Source organism: Talpa occidentalis, unplaced genomic scaffold (genome assembly GCF_014898055.3).
Source record: "Talpa occidentalis isolate TD23 unplaced genomic scaffold, MPIMG_talOcc4v2.1 talOcc4.5, whole genome shotgun sequence".
NCBI lineage: Eukaryota > Metazoa > Chordata > Mammalia > Eulipotyphla > Talpidae > Talpa > Talpa occidentalis.
The window spans coordinates 42,477,372-42,500,987 of NW_023604861.1; the positions used below are offsets into that span (position 1 = coordinate 42,477,372).

Below are 23,616 nucleotides of genomic sequence, written 5' to 3' on the forward strand. Positions count from 1 at the left end.
GTATTTTCCTCTCAGCCTCTTCCCCCTTCCAGCTTATAAAGATTTCTCTGTCTCTCTTCTTTTTATTCTTGGCAACAGCTCTGGGTCAGAAAGCAAAAGAAAATTTAAAAAAAAAAATCTGGAAAATTATTGATGGAAGGAAGAGAATTATTATATAAAATCTTTAGATATACCCCCAGGAACGACATAGTAAATCTGTTTTTATGCATCCTGTGATTCCTTCTGTGTGGCAACTGTTAATTTTCAGACCTGAGGTTGCTGAATTTTTGGTTTGTTTTTTTCAGTTCATGTATAAATGTGCGATTTTGCTGATTAAAATGGATGCCTACAGGTCTATATTACAAATGCTTTTCTGCAGTATTTGCCTATTGTATATAAGTATACTACATAATTTGTCATTTGAATTTGCATACTGAAGACTAATGACTGTGACTCCAAAGAATGAATTTTCTCCCTGGAAATAAGGACAGAATTTCAATTCAAAGCAGAAATATTGGGGGTGAGGGAAATCTTTCTTGAGGATTTCAATGCAAACCATGATATTCAAGGCTGTCATGCTCACTTCAAAAGTTAAAATAAAAGCCTCCACAAAAGACTGCCTTGACAAAGCAATCAGATTGTTTCCGCAAACAGCAATCTAGAAATTTACAGACATCTGTATTATAATATTTTAATTGGCAGTGGGTGGCATTTATAATTTTAGTCAGTGATTAACGTTTCAATAATGATGGTTGAACATATCAGTACCACATCCACAGTGGATTTTCAACATTTGATTGCATTTTAGTCTTGAATAATTAGTTTTCTGCTATGAAAGTAAGTTAACCATGTGTGATGGATTTTTTTGGGTTCATAAATATTTGTTACTGGAGACTAAACTTAAATTTCTTTCTGAATTGACTTTTATGTCTGTGCATTTGGTTTTGCGATGATCTATGGTCATTGGGAGCAGATATAAGATTGGTAGTTAAAATTCACATAATTCAAAAGTTGTTCTTCCAGTAACTATATTATTAATAATACTTTGTGGTAACTTCTGATAAGTTGTTATCTGACTGCCTATATCATTTCCTTATGTGCCACTAGAAATCACATCTCTTAAATAGGCTATTTCGCATCATTTGTAGTTTATTTGTAGGATTACTATTTTTTATGGTAGAAAGTTGTAAATACAATACTTAAATTACCATTTCTATAATGTTTAATATTAAAAATGGCAAGGACCTTAACTTTATGCTTATTATAAGATTATTAGCTAATGACAAGTAAATCATTTAGATACCTTTTTTATAATTACATGCACATTAAACTATCTGATACCACTGAGTGGAATAAACCCATCTTGAACATTATCAAAGAAGATTTAACTAATTTCTGTACTGCAAAAAAAATTGTTTTAAAACAACTTGTACAGACTACCCTATAGTACACACCCTAAGGGCATAAAAGAGACATTCCATTTTACTTTTTGTTTATAAATAAGTCTAGGGTTAAATTTCTAGTACTTAAATTTCTCTAGTGAGGAATAGCATGTCCTCTTTTGTCATTGCTGTTATTATTTTATGTCTCAGTCTTCAGATTAAACTTTCGTGTTTTTATTTCACCTCTCAAAAGTACATCTGGGCTGCAATACACCAAGTATTGAGTCTCCATAACATGGAAAGATCATTTCTTCTCCAATAATTTCTTTCACAGAAATAAAGATTTCTGGTCTGTTTTCCCCTTAACTTTCAGTAGGAAAGCACCAACATTAAATGTAGTATTTTTGACAGTGAAATATATAAACCAAGATTTAAGAAATATATCTTTGTAGAAACTGGTACCTTTCTGCTCATTAACATATACTAATCACAACTTAATCTGACCCTTAAATCTTAACTTCAGTACTAATTTTTAAGTTCATTTATAATATATTAAATTCTTACCATTGTGTGAGGCCCTTTTGAATTTTACACATAGATTTGGGGTTGGGGCAACTTGATAGCAAATACTTGATTAAAATTTTTTCTTTCCACTTCCAGGTAAAGTGGGATATCTTGCTTTGCCAGGAGCTTTCTTTATTTAAAAATATTTGTCCTATTAATCTTTCTAACTTCTCCTGTCATTTTACACAGGAAGAGACTGCTGAGGGTGGAAGCTGAATATACTATTACTTCTCTTTCTTATCTCCTGAATTTAACTTTTTCCATTTCTTTCAGCATAAATTAAAGCCAGGAAGGGAGGGCAGACCAGAGTATCGTGCAGCTCTAATCCCACATCCCACTCAAACCTGTGGGAAAGAAACAGACTTTCCCTACTCTTCCTTAGTCTGATTCTGTATCCTTCTCTTTTGTAGATCCCAAGTTAAGTTTCTCTTTTCCCACATTTTACTAGCACCCCCCCTTTTAGACTTTGTTGGCACAGGAAACCCTCTCAAGTGCAGTGCAGTCCTGGAGGGGGTTTCAGGACACAAACTAAGTACAACTGTAAACAGAGAACCTCTAATTTATTTTAGATACTGGTCAGCAAGGCAAGACTTAAAATATTAATTTCTCAAGGCATTTCCATGATTCCATTCTTCTCTTTGATCCAAAGATCCTCTTGCTTGGTTTTTTTTGTTTTGTTATAGTCTGAGAGACTTAAACTTCTCATTCAAACAGCCATTTTCTTAGTTCTAGCCTTCTTTTGACACCAGAAAAATAAAATTCTTTCTTGAACAACATCTCCATCTTTTCTGGTCTTTGCTATCACTGCAGCCTTCTTTCTCTCTAAATTGAGGTAGGCTCTGTACTTTGTCTTTGTCATTAAAAATGCTTTTTTAAAATGTCTTTTCCCTGGCCTCCCTGGTGGCGCAGCGGTTGAGCGCCTGCTTGCGAAGCTGCCGGCAGCCTCTGCAGCGCCCGTTCGATCCCTGGCTGCTCCCCAGCCACTGGAGGAGGGTCCCGCATGGTGTGCAGACCTCTCCTGCCGCCCGCTGCTCCCCTCAACAGTGTACTTTGGTCCTTCTGCCTGCTCTGCTCCCTGCTCTGGCTCTGGTGAATTCGCTCACCCTCCCGCGCTTCTGACTGTACCCAGTGCTTGTATAAATAAATTAATAAATAAATCTTAAAAAATAAAATAAAATAAAATATCTTTTCCCACTTTGAGAAGACTTTAATTTTCTCCTGGGTCATAGGTTTCTCTGTTTTTTCACTTCTCGTTTCCAGTTTCAGTTCTAACTCCTCTAGTCACTCTGCTCATCTTTAGTAAATCCTTGTAGTTGCCCATAGTTATCTTGTCCTAGGTAACTCCTGGTCTACTGGTACTCCATTTAAAATGTTCCAGACCCTCTTTGTATTGGAATACATTAGCACTTCTCATATGTATTCTTTTGAAAGGGACTTTCTTATTTGCCCCATATTTAGTGCAAAGCCAAGCACATAGTACATGCTTAGAAGAGGTAAGTCGATTTTGAGTTCTACTTCCAAGGTGTACATATCAAAAAAATTAAGACAAGTTAGTCCTTTCTTCTTGTGTGAGTCCTAATAACAGTCTCTGTTGTTAGAATGTGAAGAATAGGCCTCACTATATGTGGGTAGAAGTATTACAATAATTTAGTTTCAGGACTCCCTGGTAGCTCAAGGGGTTAAGCGTTAACACTGTGAAGCAATCCACAGCTACTGCAGCACAAGTTCCATCCTCAACCAGGGAGGTGACCCACATGGCGCAGCAGACCTCTCCTGTCTTGCCCACTGCTCCCCTCAGCAGTGTATTTCAGTCAGTCTGCTGATTCTGTTCCCTGCTCTGTCTCTCGTGAATCCTCTTACCCCCGACACCTCTGGCTTGCACCCCAGCTCTTGTATGCAATAAATAAATAAATCTTTTTTATTTTTTTTTATAGAGGCATGTTTTATTTATTTATTTGTTTGTTTGTTCGGGTTTTTTGTTTATACATGCACTGGGTACAGTCAGAAGCGCGGGAGGGTGAGAGAATTCACCAGAGCCAGAGCGGGGAGCAGAGCAGGCCGAAGGACCGAAGTACACTGCTGAGGGGAGCAGCGGGCGGCAGGAGAGGTCTGCGCGCCATGTGGGACCCTCCTTCGGTGGCCGGGGAGCAGCTGGGGATCGAACCGGCACCGCAGAGGCCGCGGGCAGCTTCGCAACCCAGCGCTCAACCTCTGCGCCACCGGGGAGGCCCAAATAAATCTTTTTTAAAAAAAAATTTAGTTGCACATTTTGAAATGAATTTCATTAGAAGATAGTCCCTAAATAGTTATTCCAGTTGATGTACAGGAAATTATTCTGTGGCACCTTTCACTCAGCCTGCTGATGATTTAGTGTCACTGCTTGCTTCATTTTTGAGAAGAAACACGTTCAAGGAGATCTCACAAAGTCAAGATGAGAAAAGGCCTCCTGACACACTCTGTGTTCTTTCCTTTTTATCAGCACTTTCCAAACCTTTCACTTCCTGGAGAGCCTTCTCTGTGATGTACCTGCCCAATAACCTCCTGCGTGCCCCCAGAACTTCAATTTTAAACCCTAATTTTATCTTCCAGAATGCATCTATTAGATAAGTGATTTTACTGTATGTTGGATAATCAAAAACAAGAACAGCAAAGTAGACTTTCTGATCAGCACAAACTAAAGAATTGATACAATGTTGGCAAAGAAAGCCTTTGTGGGTGGGGAGGAAATGGACATATTACATAAAGTTTTAGGAAATAATAAAAATGGTTTGCAGACTGGCATTAATACTTTCTGAACACCTTAAATGTCTAAGGAAGCCTGGGAGCAATGAGAATCACGAACCATTGCTCTTTAACCTGCTGCCTTAAAACTTAAAATATAAGTTATTTGAATGACTAAAAAGGGAATGCCAGGCCTCCACTGGTGGCACAGCGGTTGAGCACTGGGCTGTGAAGCTGCCCGCAGCCTCTGCAGCACCGGTTAGATCACCGGCCACCTGCAAGGGTCCCACATGGCTCACAGACCTCTCCTGCCACGCCCGCTGCTCCCCTCAGCAGTGTATTTCGTCAGTCTGCCTGTTCTGTTGCCCGCTCTGGCTCTGGTGAATTCTCTCACCCTCCCGCGCTTTTGACTGTACCCAGTGCTTGTATAAATAAATAAATAAATCTTAAAAAAAAAAAGAGAGAGAGAGAATGCCTATGTTTAAAAGTCAGTGTGTTGAATTGATGCCTTTATTTCTTTTGCTTTTTGCACATAGATTGAATATGAAAGAAAAAAGAAAGAAGATGGAAAACGAGCTCGAGCTGATAAACAACATGTTTTAGACATACTATTTTCAGCTTTTGAAAAACATCAATACTACAATCTTAAGGACTTGGTGGACATCACAAAGCAGCCTGTGGTATGTAGATGCTCTCACTGGTCCTTTAAATATGTCCTGCTTCATTAACATGGCTTTACTGAAGAGAAATGTATCATATATAATTATACATGCACTTATGCTGATGTTAGCTTTTATTTCAGCACTCACAAAGGATGTCTTGATGCAGCCATATTTTTTTTTTTACAACAGCAGCCTCATTATTTTAGGCTTCAAGTATATTTAATCAGTAGTTAATTCCATATGAAGAAAAGGAGGATTTATGTTCCTCTTGATTAATCCTTGATGTTAAGCCTGAATTCTTTGCTTTTATTATTTCTAGTCTTTCTTTTGTACCCCTAGCTCCTTCCCAAAAACCTCAACTTGTTTTGTTTTGTTTTGTTTTGTTTTGTTTTTTTTTGAAGATGTGCCTCATAGAAGAATCACATTCTTTTAGGAGTCTTATATTCTATCATGGTGAGAATGTTTATCCCTATCTTACAGGCTGTGCCCTCTGGAATTTTTTTTTTTTTTTTTTTAGTCAGAGTCTGTCTATTAGCATTAGGTCCCCTTAAACTTGAGCTATACTTCCTTACAGAAATGTGGTTGTGGTTGTATTGTCCTAGTCTCCGTTTTTAAGAAAAATATAATCGATATTTTTATACATTTATGTTTATTCTATAAATAATCCTTTTTATCCTTTTCCAGACTTTTGTGCCTATTTGCTAATAATTTGCATTTCTAATCCACTCAACATGCTGATAACAAGGGATCCAAATCCTTTTTCTAACCTCTAAGTCATATTTCCTTCCATTTAACTTTTTCACATCTAATATCTCAAGATACAAAAATTGAATTATAAGAGTATTTACTTATAGGTTAAAAAATTAAAAGGAGACCCTTATTTTCTGTCATTCTGTCTAATTTCCTTTCTCATTTTATCAACTTTCATTTGTCAAATGAATTCTAACTGTTCCATTCATTTGATTTAAAATATGTAAAAGATAACCAATTTTAAAAACACTTTACATTACCAAATAACTGTTTACTAAAGAGCTTGGTATATTTTTTCCTAACTTATTCAGAGCATGAGAAAATGATTTATGAAACTTCAATGTTGACTATACAGTTTCTCACTCCTGCAGAGATTTCTTTACTGTTACACTTTGGCCTTTCAGTTTTTCATTAAGAAATTAAATTCCAAAAGATTATTTTTTAAATAGTGAGGTCATGCTGCACTATTATCAATTCATTTTAATGACCTCACTCCCTTAAGCATCAAAGCCTTTAAAGCAGCATTCCAAGCTATATAAAAAAATTGAAATAGCATAATTTATTAGCTAAGCTGTTTTTCTGATTTTAATGAAGTTTCTCCTTGTATGGTATGTGTATATATATGAATGAAAAGGTCATTCCAGAAACTCAGAATGCACACAATATAACTTCATGAAATATCACACAAAACAATTAGATATGGGAAAATAAGCATTTGTAGAGGGATTTTCAGATGATACTGGGGAAAGCAATTTCTAGCCTTAACATGGAATGGCATTTTTTTTTTAAGTTTGGTTCATTTTACACCGAAAAAGGGGGTTGCTACTATTTCTCTCAGCTTTGGTTATTCAGATTTTTGTGTGGTGGTACTCAGAGAATCTCTTAAAATAGATTTTCTTAATTTATGGTCAGTAGATGAATTTTAAGGGAGTCCAGTATTTTCCTGAGTATAAGCAAAAAAAAAAATGCATTTTTTTTCAGGAACCAGACCCATAGTTTATGTCAGATTCTCATAGAGGACCTGGGAACCCTAGAGCTTGAAAACCACTGATCTAGAAACGAAATTATTTTTAATAATGTTATAATTTAGAGACTAAATTGCCTCAGCAAGCACAGGTTTCTTAAAAGCAGTGTTGCAATATATTAGTCCCATCTTGTACACACTATAGCACATGCATAATAGATATTCCAAAATTTGGGGTGGGTTGAATTGGAAAAAAGGAAATAGCTCATCTTCAGTATCCAAGGACCACCGGGTTTTTCTCAGATTTTGACAGGCCTCATGTCATTTATGATGGAGGTGGGGAACAAAGAGCCAGTCTTGAGAAAGTGAGGGGATGCCTTCACCACACTGAAGGTAGGCCAGAGCTACAGCTGTCCTTGCCTACAGGAGAGGGCAGGAAGTGGTCGGGATGGATTCTGATCCCGCCATTTACCTCAGTGGGCTCTGAGGAAATTACTTCATTTGAGGGAGTTGCACTAAGTTATGTTTGTCATACCTTCCAGCTCTAAGCCTGTGATTCTGTCCCTCTCCTATATCTTCTCCTCTTCTCTCTCCCTCCTCTCACATTTGAACTGATTTGCCTAGGGAAAAAGTAACCAAAGCACTCATCTCCTGATCATGTAAATAACTATCCCCTTTGGTTCATAGGATATAAATGAGTATATACTAATGGTCTTTAGTATACCCTTATTAATTTCATTTTAGTCTAAGAAATACCAAGAGAATAAAAGAACCCAGTGTAGCATGAAGATCAGTGATCCAGGAAAGGGCTTCCTGATATGATGGAAAGAGCATTAGATTTGGAATAAGGGGGTGACAATTTAAGACCCATCCCTGCCTTTGGCCAAATAGTTCTAGACAAAGAGCTTAAATACATTTAATGTTTAATACATTATTTATTCAATATTTAATGTACTTAACATGACATAATATAAAAATTTACCAATATATTCAAATTAAATGTTTATAATATTATAAAATTATAGGTAAATGTTTGGAATAATACCTAGTTTACAGAATCCTTGTAACATTAATGTTTATGAAAGGTATATTATTAACTATAGTATTTTACTGATATTATTTGCATTATTATTAACCAGATTGTTTAGCCCTGCAAAAAGGAAGAAATCAGCTCTTTGATAAATGCATTTAAATGACCTGTCATTTTCTGATTGCCCTCAAGGCCTCTTTTGACATGTCTTACCATGAAGTGTATCACTTTAACACATCCTCTTTGTTTCTAACACTACTCCTTTATTCCTAAATTACCATCTGCTTTCTGACCTTTAGAATCTCATTTTTTATATATTCTAAGTGGATCTGAAGTATTTTCTTGTTTTTTTTTTTTTTTTCAGTTTCCTTCCATTCTGTATTCTCTTCCTAAAAACCTTCACTCTAGAAGCAAAATTATTGATTAGAAAAACTGTCCTTAGGACCAGTATTTTTCTCTAATTCACCAGTGTGTGACTCGCATGTGCAATCAAAGAGGTAGAATTACTCATCAAGGCAAATAAGCCCTTTAAAAGGCCAACCTCTGGTAACTAATGTAAAGTCAGACTACAAGTATCCATTTACAGGAGCGTTTCATACCGTTTAAGTTAAGGAAATTTTCCCCCCCCCCCCGCTAATGTCAAATGTTCAAGGAAGCCTATTATTTCTCCTCTGGCAGTCTTTGATCTTTCGCCTTGAATGTGTGATGTCTACTTTTTAGTCATGCTTTCTTATATCTAAAATAGAAGCATATGCAGCATTTCCTTCAAAAATACAAACCATTAGAAAGTTTATCTAATTGCTCCCTTTGAAACACCAAACTGCGAATGTCACTTGGAGCCCTAATGTACTGTTCTCTGACATTCACCCATTTACCAGTGTTCCTTTAGCCTTACATTTCTATTAAAAGTGTCATTGAAAATCAGTTCTGCTAATAAGTAAACACCCTAATTTCTTTGTGCTTTATCCACCCAATTTTCAGGTCAAGATTTAGGGAAATCTACCTTTACTTAGAGGATCTCTTCTAAACCAGCAGTCTCTAATCATGTCAAATCAGTGGAGCATTTTTAAAAATCAGAATATGTAATTGAACAATTTGCATGGCTTTTAGTAAAGTCAGTTCAAGTCAATGGGAAAATCTAGGCAAAGATTTATGTGGCTTTGATTTTTGAAGCAATTTGGTGCCCATATTTCAAGTTTCCCAGCTGTATACTGATAGACATTTATTTGCTGCATTGAAAAGCCAATGCAGGGCCTCCCCGGTGGCGCCACGGTTGAGCGCTGGATTGCAAAGCTGCCCGCAGCCTCTGCAGTGCCAGTTCAATCCTCGCCCCCAGCGAGGGTCAGCGCACAGACCTCTCCTGTCACCCGCTGCTCCCCTCAGCAGTGTACTTCTATCCTTCTGCCTGCTCTGCTCCCCGCTCTGGCTCTGATGAATTCTCTCACCCTCCTGCACTTCTGACTGTACCCAGTGCTTGTATAAATAAATAAATAAATCTTTAAAAAAAAAAAAAGAAAGAAAGAAAAGCCAAGGCCACAGTTAGATGATGTTAACCTAATCCTCAGAATTTGTTTCCAGACAGGCCTAAGGAAAGGCTTGAATAGAAGCAAAATTTGGCATCAATAAAATGTAAGAAAATACATGTTTTCAAAGGATAAGATGGCTAGAGAATTTGACATACTGAGCATTTCTTCTGCCAAAAAATAAAATTTTATTTACATTATGAGCTATTATAGATCTGTGAATTGGTTAAGATTCTTTAAGTTTGCAGGGAATAGAAACTCAACTCAGACTGGCTTAAACAAAAATAGAATTTATGGTTCACATAGCTGAGAAGTTAAAGAATGCATCTAGCTTTAGTCATAGCCAGATCCTGCTACTAATATTATTTAGTTAGAACTATTTCATCTCATCTGTCCACATCTCTCATCATCATTCTATCCTCCTTGTGTTTTGTCTTTATTTTTAGACAGCATCTTGCCCTGTGGTTGCCAGAATGGCTCCCTGAAGCCCTTCACAGATCCTAACCCTAAGCAAAAAGAGAATGTGTGTCCAGATTATTCAGTGAAGTCTCCAGGGAAGATTTAATAGACCTACTAAGGTTGATACTCATTCCTTAACCAAGAGGATAGAGCAGGGGTATTATACCAGCCAAAAGCTATTGCTTCTCCCACTTTTGTGACACACTGCCTGGTAGCAGTGTGCTTCTAATTGGTAGCATCTAATCAGTGTTGTTTGTTATCTCAAATTTTAATATGTTCAGAACAGGGATTTCTATACCCCTGATAAACTCCCCCACCCCAGATTTTCCCATTTCAACAAGTGGCACCACCATTCCTCAAGTTATTGAAGTCAAACATCTGTATTCCTGTTTATTGCCCGTGGCATGTATGATATAAAATGACATTTTATAAATAGGATATTTATATATATAATTATATATGTATATGAGATAGGCATGTAGGTTGGTTAGATGTGTGTGAGAGACTATATCAGATTCAGACATTTAAAGGTAAAAATAATCTTTCATTATAGACCCAGAGAAGGGAGTTGTCTAGTGGCTCAACCCAGTTGTCCAGACATCAGTCTGGGAAATATCTCTTACCACGTTGCCCCTTCTATACTCAAATATGTATGTATCTGTGGACTGGCAAGAAAAATACTTTACTAGCAGTAGGAACCCCTTTTTAATGGAAAAAGGAAAAAGCTAATTTACTCTAGAAAGGCTGCTTTGTAATTTCTGTATTATTAAGAATCATCATCATTAATCTAAACCGGGTATATAAAGAATGGAATTTAAGCTGTTTCTTAGCTTATTCAGTTCCTAATCCAAAGTAACAACAGATATATTTTGGTATTCTGCTTTACTCCCACCACCATCCCTTGTGTCCCCTGGTCCTTTTCCCTCCCCCCTTAACCTCAGAGCCCTTAGGATGTTTGCTGATGTCCAGTAATATTTGAAAGTGTTTTATGCTGAATTGTCAGTTTTATGAATTCCAATATTTGTTCTCATCATTGTAACTTGCCCTGCATACTTTTTTTTTTTTTTCAAATTCCCTCCATGTTGTTGAAAATGACTGCATTTCATCTTTTCTGTGGTTATCTACAATATTCCATAGTATGCATGTATATATGCATCTTTTTGGTCCATTTGTCTGTTGAAGGCCATTTAAGCTGCTTCCATGTCCTAGCAGTGGTAAATAATGCTGCTGTGAATATTGTAGAACATGTAGAACATACAAGTTTTGTTAATGGTTTCATATTCTGTGGATTTATGCCCAAGTGTAGGATTGTTGAGTCATATGGTATTTATGTTTTTAATTTTTTAAGCTGAATCCATATTGCTTTCTAGCTCACATTCTCACTGATAGTGTAATAGGGTTCCATTTTCTCTGCATCCTCTCCAGCACTTGTTGTTGGGGGTCTTTTTGATATGTACCATTCTCATGGGTGTGAGGTGCTATCTCACTGTAGTTTAATCTGCCTCTCTTAGTAGTAGTGACAGTGAGCATTTTTTCATATGTCTTTTGGCCTTCCTGGATATCCCTTTTAGTGAATTGTGTGTTTATATCTGTTGCCCATTTGTTAATTGTTTTTTTTTTTATTTTTGAATTGTGTCAGTTTTTTAAATACCTTAGGTATTAACCCCTTGTCAGTTATATATTGTGTAAAATAAATATATCTTCCCATTCAGTAGGATGTGTGTTTTAATGTCTTATACTTTCTTTTTCTATATAGAAACTTTTAACTTGAGGTAATTCCAGTTACTTGTTTTTAATTCTCTTGCCATAAGGGTTGAGTCCCCAAATATGTCCTTATTGTTGACATTGTGAAATGTATCATCAAAGTTTCCTATGTATTTTATCGTTGAAAGTCTTACATCTAAATCTTTAATTCATTTGGAACTTATTTTGTGTGTGATATTAGAGTAATCCAATTTCATTCTTTTATATGTGGCTTTCCAGTTTTCCAACACTGTTTATTAAAGAGACTGTGTTTTTCTCATTTTTTGGTCATGGATGTTTTACCATAGATTAGGTGCTGGTTTAGGCGTAGGTTTATTTCTGAACTTTCAATTCTGTTCCATTGGTCCACATGTCTATTTTTGTGTCAGTTGCATGTTGTTTTTAGTACTGTCACTTTGTGATAAAGTTTGAAATGAGTTTCTCTCCATTTTCCTTAAGATTGCTTTTGCAATTTTGTAGATGTATATAATTTTCAATATTTTTGTTCAGTTTCTTTGGAAAATATTGCTGGGTGGGCCTCCCCGGTGGCGCAGCGGTTGAGTGCTGGGCTGCGAAGCTGAGCGCAGATTCGATCCCGGCCGCCGGTAAGGGTCCCACATGGCGTGCAGACCTCTCCTACCACGCCCACTGCTCCCCTCAGCAGTGAACTTCGTCAGTCTGCCTGTTCTGCTCACTGCTCTGGCTCTGGTGAATTCTCTCACCCTCCCGCGCTTCCGACTGTACCCAGTGCTTGTATAAATAAATAAATAAATAAATCTTTGAAAAAAGAAAATATTGCTGGGATTTTGTAAGAGTTTGCATTAAATTAGTGTATAATTTTAGGCATTGTAGTCATTTTGATTACATTGATTCTCCCCATTCATGAGCATAGGATATCCTTCCATCTTCTTATGTTACTACCTAAGTCCTTTAATAGCATCTGTAATTCTCATTGTATAGATCTTGTATCTTCTTTGTTAGGTTGATTCCAAGATATTCCTTCTTTTTGAAGGAATTTATGGAGTTTATGCTAATTCATGGAGTTATTTTCTTAATTTCTTATGCTTCTTTTTTTTTTTAAAGATTTATTTATTGATGCATATTAGAACTGGGATACAGGCCAGAGGAGCGGGAGGTGAGAGGATTCACCAGAGACAGAGTGGGGAGCAGAACAGGCAGACGGACTGAAATACACTGCTGAGGGGAGCAGCGGGCAAGTCAGAAGAGGTCTGCTGCACCATGTGGGTAGCTCTCTGGCTGGGGATCGAACTCGTGCTGCAGTGGCTGCAGATAGCTTCATAGGTTGCGTCTTAACCCCTTGCGCCACCAGAGAGACCCCTCTTTTGCTTCTTGTTCATTATATATAAAATGGCTATGGACTTTTTTGTGTATGTATTGATTTTGTATCCTGCAACTTTACTGTACTCATTTGTTGAAAAACATTTATGTTTAATGTTTGTAGCTCATTTCCAAATTTACTGCCTAGTAAGTACTTTTTTACTATGTTACTATATATTCACTTACTTTTCCTTTTTTACTTATTTCCTTTTCCCTTTTTTCCCCTGAATCTTTGTCATTTTCTTTCTGTTTACATATTCCCTTTCAGTTTTCTTTTCATTTTTCCTATAACAGAAAATTTTATTTTTGAATGGTACTACTATAACTAAAAAGATTAATTTCCCAACAGAGCATATTAATTAATGATACCCTTTTTGAAAGTTCTGTTTTAAAAAATAGTTATTTGCTAATTTATGAAGTGGAACCTTAAAGTTTAGAATGTTAAATTTCATACTAAATGAATTATTAACTATGTTGAATACAAATGATGAAATTTAAGCACAGTTATGAAATTTTAATACTTTCTTTAGAAAAGTTCCAGTAACTGAAAAGCCTACTACCAAGTTTATTATGGAGTAGTAACATTTTTTCTTTTAATTTATTATATGATCTATTTCAGTATTCTTTTTTTACCTATTTCTAAATGAGGTAAAATTTGGGGCAAATTTACTAACATAGCCATTGAATATTACTTGAAATATTACATAGATAAAAGCAATATCTGACACAGGCAACCAGTAAATAAAATTGGGCAATTTTCATAAAATTTACATATAATTTTTAATTAGGCAGTAAGCCACAATTTTTTTTATTTGAAAAATGCTATTACCCATAATATCTCCTTCTCCACCCTTCCAGTCTCATTTGATTTTAAAGAGAGATAAAAGTAAGATTCTAAGCTTATTAACTGCCTTCTCCTGATTTCTTTATTTAGTCCCTGAACACACTAGGAGGACTTTTTAGGCTTTCCATCCTTATAGAAATTGTCTCAGGAAAGAAATAATTTTCTTTGCACTGGTCTCTGCATTAGAGAAAACATTACTCTGTGGATTGGGGTAAGTGTTTGAAGCCTCTTATTTCTCTCAGCAGGGGAATCAAGATATATCACAGGATAGCCTGTTCACAGAAGACATTGTAGTGCCAGCCTGAATGACGCTCTTCAGTTCAGTTCAGTACTGTAGCTTTATGGTGCCATTCCTTCCTTCTAGAATGTCCCAAGACAAATAATTCGAATTCCATCATATTTTCCAGTATATTCCAGTACATGGGATTTACTCCACTGCTTATTGGAAATATTACTTTACTTATGATAATTTAATAATAAAAAATTGTGTTATCTCAATTTGTTGTTATGAGCTAAAGAATGTACCTTTATTTTAAAACCTTTATTTTCAGTTGAAATTATACTTTTTAAAAAGTATACAGTTCAGTGGGATTTAATGTCTTACAGAGTTATATAACCATTATCACAACATTAGAGCATTCTCTTTGCCCCATAAAGAAACTACATACCCATTAGCAATCACTCTTCTTTTCCCTGATCACTTCTACCCTAGGCAACCACTAATTTATTTTCAGTTTCTATAAATTTGCCAATTCTAGACATTTCCTACAATAGAATCATGGACTATGTGATCTCTTATGACTGGCTTCTTTTATGTAGGCATGTTTCAAGTTTCATCCCCCTTGTGGTGTATATCAGTAAATTCCATTTCTTTTTATTTCCAAGTAGACTAACACATGGATAGACCACATTTTGTTCATTCATTTGCCCAAGGGTGGACATTTGAATTGTTTTCACTTTTTAGCTATTATGCATAAAGCTGCTCTGAATATTAGGGTTTTTTTTTTTTAAGATTAATTTTATTTACTTATACATACAAGAGCTGGGGTATAGGCCAGAGGTAGGGAGGCAAGGGGGTGAGAGGATTCACCAGAGACAGAGTGGGGAGCAGAACAGGCAGAATGACTGAAGTACACTGCTGAGGGGAGCAGCAGGTGAGACAGGAGAGGTCTGCTGCGCCATGTGGGTTATTTCGCTGGCCAGGGATCGAACTTGTGCTTCAGTGGCTGCCAAAGGCTTCATAGTGCTGAAACTTAACCCCTTGCACCACAAGGGAGGCCCTGCTCTGAATATTGTGTACAAGTTTTTGTGTGAACATGTTTTTATTTCTTTTGGAAATTGAATTGCTAGGTCCCTTGGTAACTGTTTAACTTGAGGAACTACCAGGTTATCATCAATTCCTTTTTATTCCCTAGATATAGCAAAAACTTATCTATTATTGTTGTAATGCAAAATTTTATTTCTTTTCCAAATATTTTAAGGACAAATAATGCTTTATCAAGAACCCTAATTTACTGAAAATTCTCTATTGATAAAATATACACCTGCAGAATCTCTTTGCTTGCCATTTAATTTATAGCAGTAATACTAAGTAGACTAATAATAACTGTGACAGTTGATATCTTATTTTTTGTACATTCAGAACCCTCCCCCCTGCAACAAATGTTCTAATAGATAGTTGCCATGGTTTTCAAGGCAAAAATTCATATTTGAATTTCAAAAAGGAATTTTTTTCATTTTGCCTATTAAGTTTTATATACTTGATTGCATTTTCCTAGTTAAACCTTTAAAAATTCATTACACATGTATATTTTTTTCCCAGTTGCAGATCATCCCATATATCCCAGCTTTGGTATACTTTACAGTATTCCAAGTTTATATTATGTTTAGCATACAAAGAAGCTAATACAGTCTAGAAAGTATATCTTTAAACAAGTAGTTAAGATTAAAAGTTTGGGTCCAAAGAACGCAAACTCATATATACAAACATGTGAATCATTTGCCAATGCCAATGAGACGATTTACCAGCACACAAATGCTAACGTAGTAATAAATTGCTTTTTCAAAATTTGAGTTAAATATTTGTGCCTTGACCATTTCATTATCTACCTCTCTGTTACTTAGTTCCACAAAAGTAAGAATGCAGCCAGTAGAGCGGAGTTTATTAGGAAAGAGGAGGAGTTGAAACCAGAGGGAGAAAAGAGAAGAATGCTGAGAATGGCCCATGTTCTAGAGAATTCCCCAGCATCACCTTCCGTCTCCTGTTCACAGTTTTCTGTCTAAAGAAGGGAAACATCTGTTGCCTTTGTTCACAGCTCATGCCTAATGTGTAGTTTGTGTATTTTTTAAGTGACAGGCTTTTGTTCTTTGGAGTCTCTAATATCTTTTTCTGTAATCCCTCTGTTCTATTGGCCTTGCTTGAAGGAGTCGCAAGCACACAAAAAGCACATAAAGTGATACTTTGAATTGTCAGAGAATGAATAAGGCCTTCTTACCATTCATTCACTTTATAAAAAGCGTATGGTGCTTTCCCCTTGGTGACAGTATTAACCAGTGACATCTTTTATATAGATTTCATATTGTGCATTCACCCCAACCTTTTGGGGAAAATTTTGTGACTAGAAACCTAGTTGGGTCATATTAATAGCTTATTTAAGGTATTATTTCTTAGTGATCAACTTTCTGTCAGAGATGCCTGTTTTTGATCAACCTCTAGGAATTTAGATACAGTTAATTTATTATATGTGTATATAGTGTTTTATCACTGGATTTCCTAATAAAATGAAGTGCAGATAAAGTATTCATTTTGTTAGCAGAGCAGCAGAAGAAAAAGATAATATGAGAAATGATAGGGGGCGGAGGGAAGGGAGGAGGAGAAAAAGAGACTAAAATAGTTGGCTACTGTGCCTTGTGACTCTGTATATGTTTGTCTTGATCTTGAGAATTGAAACTGGGTTTCTGACTTTGACCACCACAGTTTTATCTTGACCCACAAATGCAAATTATGACCTGATCACTTGACCTGTTTGGTTAAGTATACGCTTTGTCTTTTCCTTCCAAGGAAACTGTAATGATATTGTTATAGAGCAACCCCGATATTAAACGGGTTCCTGGCTGTGGGTCCTCACCCGTGCGCCCCCATCCTCAGGTCCCAGCCACCTTCCCTTTGGTGGTAATGGGATTTGGAGTTCCCAGTGTCTTTGGCTTTGACCTGGGGTGGGGGTGGAGTCCACAAAGCCTATATAAATATGTCCCTTTCCCCACCCCCACCCCCACAATCAGACTTGCTGTAAATATTCTCCCACACATCCCTTTGGTGAAGAATTATTGGACCTAAGCCAGTTTATTATTTCAGATCTTATTTTGCAGCCCTGCACATTGTTTATAATGAGAAATCTTTCCAATTCTATGTAACCTAAAGGAGATCTGCTCAGTTCTGGAATCCTTTATATAAAATACAGGTGGTCAGGCGAAGTATTAAATTGGAAAATCATTCACTGTTTAGAATAAAAAGAGGAAAACTTGTTTCTCTTGGTCTTTACGCAGAATTGCTGTTCAATTCAAATGATCAAATAGACATATTCGAAGAACCTAACATCTTGACTTGGGCTATAGATTAGGTATACCCCTTCAGAGTACTGTATAATATGTGTATGTATAATATGTGTATTATTATGCTTTATTTCACAGTAGCCTGTTTGTATGCCTTTGTCTCCCCCCATACACACCCCTAGTCTTAAACTATGAGCTCTGATAGGATGAAGACTGTGTGCCACTCTGCCTGCCACATAGTGGGGTGCCAGAGTAAATATTTAAGTAAATATATTAATTTCTTAAAGGAAAATTAAACTAGTAGTTAACTGTCAATCCTGTTAGACCCAACCTCCTTGGTTGGCTTTTTCACCCACAATATTTTAGCATTTTAATACAAATTTTTAGCAGTAAGTGTCATTCAAATTCAGGTAGTATAATTTAACTAGGAAACATATTTCTCAAATTGGGTCATTGCCCTATAAGCCTAATTAGAGTCTGATTTCTAAAAATGAAAAGAACTAGAGTTAGCATAGTTCATTCCTATGGGCCTCAAGCTTCGCCCTAATCTGCCCAGTCCTCTTAGTTCCCTGTTTAACATTTAAGCAATCCCATTCATTCAGCATTAAATGCACTGAGCTTCTGTGGTGTGCAGACACTGTAACAGGAACACATAATTTGGTAGAAGAGATAGCTATGTAAATAAAGGACTATGGTATAAGGGCTATCACTACCATTATCACAGTAGGTGCTGTGTGAAATGCAAATCTAAGAGGTGGGGCTGTTAGGGAAAGTTTCTCATAGAAAGTGACATTTGAGCATAGTCTTGAAGGATGAAGAGTTTAGATTTGAGGGTAGGGGATAAGCATATGAGCACACATGGAAAGGGATCAACAGATGGGCTAAGTGTATGGACAGAAATGGCAAATGATCAAAGGCAAAAGACAGACCTGAAAGAAGTTTGAATCTAACCTGGAGGCCAAAGGGGAAAAAGACATTTTTAAATTTTAAACAAAATAACATAATCCTACTGTTTTCCACCTCTGTCTTTTAGGGACTTTCTGACTTTGTTTTTCCCCTATCATTACTGCTTTCCCTGCTAATGCTTTATGCCTGGCTAATGCACTTGGTTCGAGGAGTAAAATGGTCTTAGGTTGCAGTTTGGAATATCCTGAAACTCCCAGGAAGTTTGCTCCTCCTCCCAACCCCCCTCCCAAAAATTATGTGCCATGGCTGGACACTGTAACCCTAATCCCATCTTGTTACCTAACCAATTAACAATGTGAACATCTCAGTGCTTTCTTATTGTTAAAAAGGAAAATAAAGTGACATCAGCATAAAAGATAAAATACTCCACAACCATATTATACTCATTTTGCAAAATGAGGGTGGGCTGTTCATATGAATGCAACTGAATTTGCACACTCTGAATACTTTTTGCCTTTACCCCTTTTAGGCTTTCATCTTCTATATCTACATGATAAATGGGCACACTAGACCTGAGGTCAAGAAGAGCCTCTATGAGGCCACCACAGTGTACCCAGAATTGCTATTCATTTTTGACCCATTGCAATGTACACACAGTTGTACGATTGATTGTGCATGGGGTCTTGGCAAGTCTCACAATAAGCCATTCTTTGGAATTTTACAAAGATGTCATTCCTGGCACCAAACTGAAAATCAGATGTGCTCAACCCATCATTTTCCATTTACGAATCATTTTAGGTTGGAAATTAATTGGTGAACAGCATCCCACTTTTTTAAAATTGCTCCTCTTCCCAAACCCCCTCCCAAAAAAAAATTATGTGCCATGGCTGGACATTGTAACCCTAATCCCACCTTGTTACCTAACCAGTTAACAGTGTAGCAGATGGTAGACATGCATACTACCTGAATGTCTCAAGCCTTGATGCTTATTCATCCTCATGGGTCCTTTAGTGAAGCCAGCTGCAGAAGGTGTGGGAGGCAAGCAAGCCACTCCTGGGAAAACCCAGGGTTCATTTGATTCATTGCTGCCACCTGCTGGGCCTGACTGCTGGAATGGGAAGGCTGCTCAAGCTAGCCCTTCAGAGCTGCACTAGGAACTTGTGTGTAGTTCCAGTGCTAATCAGCTGTTGTTTCTAAGTGCCAGCCTTCTCCATAAATGAAGAGTTTAAACTGTAGAGCATTTTACTGATCAATGTAAGGTGGTATTGGTTACCACACAGTCTCCAGCAGTGGGGGAGCCTCAAAAACTAAGCAATAGACTGAAGGCTGGAGGATCCTAGAGTGTAAAGAACTGAGAACCCTCAAATCACAGTCACTGGGGGCTTGTGAAAATGCAAATTCCTGGCCCCAGAGGTTTTGTTTCACTAAGTTTAAGGTGGTACTTATTTAACAACTGGTTCTTTGAAAAATACACATGAAGATTATTATTAAATTAGTTTTTCTAAATTAATGATTAATTTTTCTCTTCCGAGAAGAAAGTACTGTAATTTATCTTGGTCATCTTATAGTGGAATGCTTTTTTTTTTGGCTTTGGGCACTGGCAATCAAAGGTGAGGTTTAGTATTAGTTTATCTTTTTTTTTTTTAAAGATTTATTTGTATTTATTTATGCATACAAGAAAGGGGTGTAGGCCAGAGGTGCAGGGGGTGAGAGGATTCATCAAAGACAGAGTGGGGAGCAGAACAGGCAGATCTACTGAAATACAGTGCTGAGGGGAGCAGCATGTGAGACAGGAGAGGTCTGCTGCGCCATGTGGGTCACCTCTCTGGCCGGGAATCGAACTCGTCCTGCAGTGGCTGCCAATAGGTTGATAGTGCTGAAACTTAACTCCTTGAGCCATAGGGGGGAGGGGAGGAGCCTAGTATTAGTTTTATTGCAGCTGTCATTTGCATGAATATAGTAATCATTTGGTAAATAATGTCTAGTGAACTTTCAGGGATCAAAATGCAAAGTTCTTTCCTCCTCCATTAATCCCCTAAGAACTGTGGCAGTCCTGTCATTTATCCCTCATCACCAAGCCCGACCAAGATGCAAATGATAGTAAACACAAACAGTAACTTCTGTGTCATTCAGGAAAACTAAGTGGTTCGACAGCTCTACCTTAGAACAGAGAATTCTGGAGACCTGTTATCAACTTGCTTAGTAGAATATTACTGTCCCAAAATATTGTCTTTGTTGTATATGCTACTGCTTCTGAAATGATAGGTTCCCATCCAGCAAAGACCCTATCTAACTGTGAATTGAGTGAGGCTACAGGACTCACGGGCACATTACACCTGGCATATGGTAACATCTTAGTAGACATTGGACTCGAGTAATTTTTTATTGTGTATTTTCACTTCAACTTTTTTAAGCTCCCAAGTTGCTGGCATTCAGAGCGTCCAACCCCTTTAATGCCAACAGTCTAGTTATATAATGCAGTTGTTGTGTGTTGCATGTATAGGACCAAAAACCAGTTCCCTGATCTTCACCTAGAAGAATCTTGTTGAACTTTTAAGATCATAGTTTTTATTATTTGTAAATGTACTTTGGCCTATTGTTTTATTTAAATTTAGTTTCCTGCCTTCATAATCTCATATATTTGTTTTTTTCTTTTTTAGACCTACCTGAAGGAAATCTTAAATGAAATTGGTACTCAGAATGTAAAAGGGATCCACAAAAACACATGGGAACTCAAGCCAGAGTACAGACATTATCAAGTAGAAGAAAAGAATGACTAAGGAGACTAAACCAGCTTGCTAACAGAACGACTAAAGAATGATGTGCTAAGCAAAGAGCACTGATACTTGAATTCATAAGCACCATCTGTTATAGGGTAAAATGACTGATACTTTCATTGTCTGACTAAATTGTTTAAACCAGTAATTCTTGTAAAGTTACTTAATGTTTTTGGAGAAGAAAAAACATTTATTATAGACTTAACCTGTATTAAAACAGATTATTCATAATGGAATTAGGGATTGAAGGATTAGAAGGGTTTTTCTTTTTAAATACTAACTTTTAAAATGTAAAATTAGGGAATATTTTCCAAGTGAGAACTTTCCTTGTTTTATCTAGGAGAAGATGAGATAATACAGATCCAAAGTGAGTGACCTAGCAAGAAAAAGTAGTCAATTACAGAAACCTTTACAAGGAATAAAAAGCCAAAATTCCTTATTCTGAAATTGTCAAAGAACAAAGCTGTCTTTATTTATTTTTTTACAGGTGATCATGTTTCACATTCACATACATGAGTAAAAGGAGAGCATTTGTGTTTGCATTAAGAAGGCAGTTTTCCTTGTTAGCTTATTTTATCCTAATCATGATGACATAAGAAATGGGGGGTGGATTGAAGGGGGGGAGGAAGAATCATGGTCTAGCAGTGTTTGCTTTTAAAGTAATTAGAAATGAAATATTTTTCCAGAAATTCAAAATATGTGTTCCCCATCCAGATTTCAAGCTCTCTAAGACTAATTTTGCCTTAGAATTTTATTTCATACTCAGCAGGCATGTATTGACTGTCACGTGACTGGTGATGTCGAGTAACTAAAGGAGGGTTGCAGGAGTGAAGTTGATGTTGTATAAGCAGAAAGGTTGATGTCAATTCCTGGGGGGTGAAAATGTTTCTCAAGTCTTTCTTTTTAACCAATTTTAAATAAAAGCAATATATGTCCATGGTTAATTTTTTCTAGCCCCAAATCTTATTTATTAGGCAATCCAAAATCATACCTACAAACAGAGCCACCAAAACAAAAGACAACTTAGTGAACTAAACACAATGAAAGTTGCTTTTTACTCATTCATTTTGCCACCTGCTTCTGTTATGCGTCCAACAAAGAAGTAGCAACCCAGAATTTTGAGAAAATGTTGTGTAGTTAAAACAAATCAAGGAAATAACTGTCCAGTGAGATAAATATTTTTTGTTTTATTTTTAGCAGCAAAACACCAGAATCCCAAGGTTGACTGCCACTGCACTAAGAAAATTTTTATATTTGCATTTTCTCAAATAAAATCATGACTAAGGAGGATGCTCCCATTCCTCACCACACCTCCAATGTCTTATCCTACCTTGTTCCGGTGTACAAACCAAATGTCATATCCCCATTATCTTCTAATTCTTGACTACTAGAGGTTCAGTATCTGGATGCAAATGATACTGGTGTGAAAGACGTATATAGAACTGAGAATTCTGCAGGCGTGCGTGTACTTGGTTCATAGCATGTGTGTTCCCCAAGCCCTTGTCTTTTCTATAGTACTGCCCTGAAACACGCCTATGTCACCTCTCCCCTGCCTTCTGTTGTTGTGGCAACAGTGCCTATCTGGATGAACTTGGTGGCTGTTCATGGAGATTTCAGGTTACAACTGTGTCTCATTTGAAACTATGCTTTACTATTTCTGTCAACTTGATTTCTTTGGTTCCTTTTAGTTTTCTTTTTACCTTATCATGAACGTATCTACTTGAGTCTCTTAAACAGTTGTTATCAAGTCAGTAAGATAACTAACATAGGTGGTAAACTGGTGTCATTCGCAATAAATGATTAAAGTATGATTATCAATCATGGAGGAGACTCATCCTTCCATGAAGTTTCCCTTATTCTTTTATTTCAGAACTCTCTTGCTCTGATAAATACGCTTTTGGCAGCCCCAAATCAGGAAGTAGGAATCATAGCCCTTCTAGGCTCTGAGACTGAAAGGAAGGCTGATAAGGGAGACATACAACTGGTCAATTGTCACATTGTATGAGGACAGGAAGTCCATATTTAATAGGTGAGATTGTTAAACTCAATTGGTGCACACATTTAGAGGATGTGTTAGCTGACAAAGTGTAATAGTGCTATATTGGAAAGATTTGAAATTATATGTTGCCACAGTAACTTCTAAAGCGTATGTCTTAAAAAAGGAAACAGGTTTTATTCTGTTGTGTCATAAGCAGAATTATGGATTTCAGCAGAGTTGCAGTTGTTCTTAATGGTTTGCGAACAAATTTCCTTTGAAGCATATTTTCGTCTCTGTTGGTCCACATCAGTAAAATAATAGTAAACACTATCAGGCTCTTAACGTGCTTAGCAGTATGTTGAACATTCTAAAATACTATTTCATTAATCAGAAATAGTCCTGAGAGGTAAGTAATGTCCATTTTGTGAAACCATTTTCTATCTA

At 36.7% G+C, this 23,616-nt stretch overlaps 1 protein-coding gene across 1 annotated transcript in view; it reads left to right on the forward strand.

Moving 5' to 3' along the window:
- GTF2F2 (general transcription factor IIF subunit 2) overlaps positions 1-23,357 on the forward strand; it is a 128,621-nt gene extending 105,264 nt beyond the window's left edge. The window contains exons 7-8 of the mRNA XM_037526995.2: positions 5,183-5,326; positions 21,078-23,357. Coding sequence (XP_037382892.1) covers positions 5,183-5,326; positions 21,078-21,197 — 264 coding nt within the window. The 3' untranslated portion in view covers positions 21,198-23,357. The remainder of the gene's footprint in view (positions 1-5,182; positions 5,327-21,077) is intronic.
- The last annotated feature ends 259 nt before the right edge of the window (positions 23,358-23,616 follow it).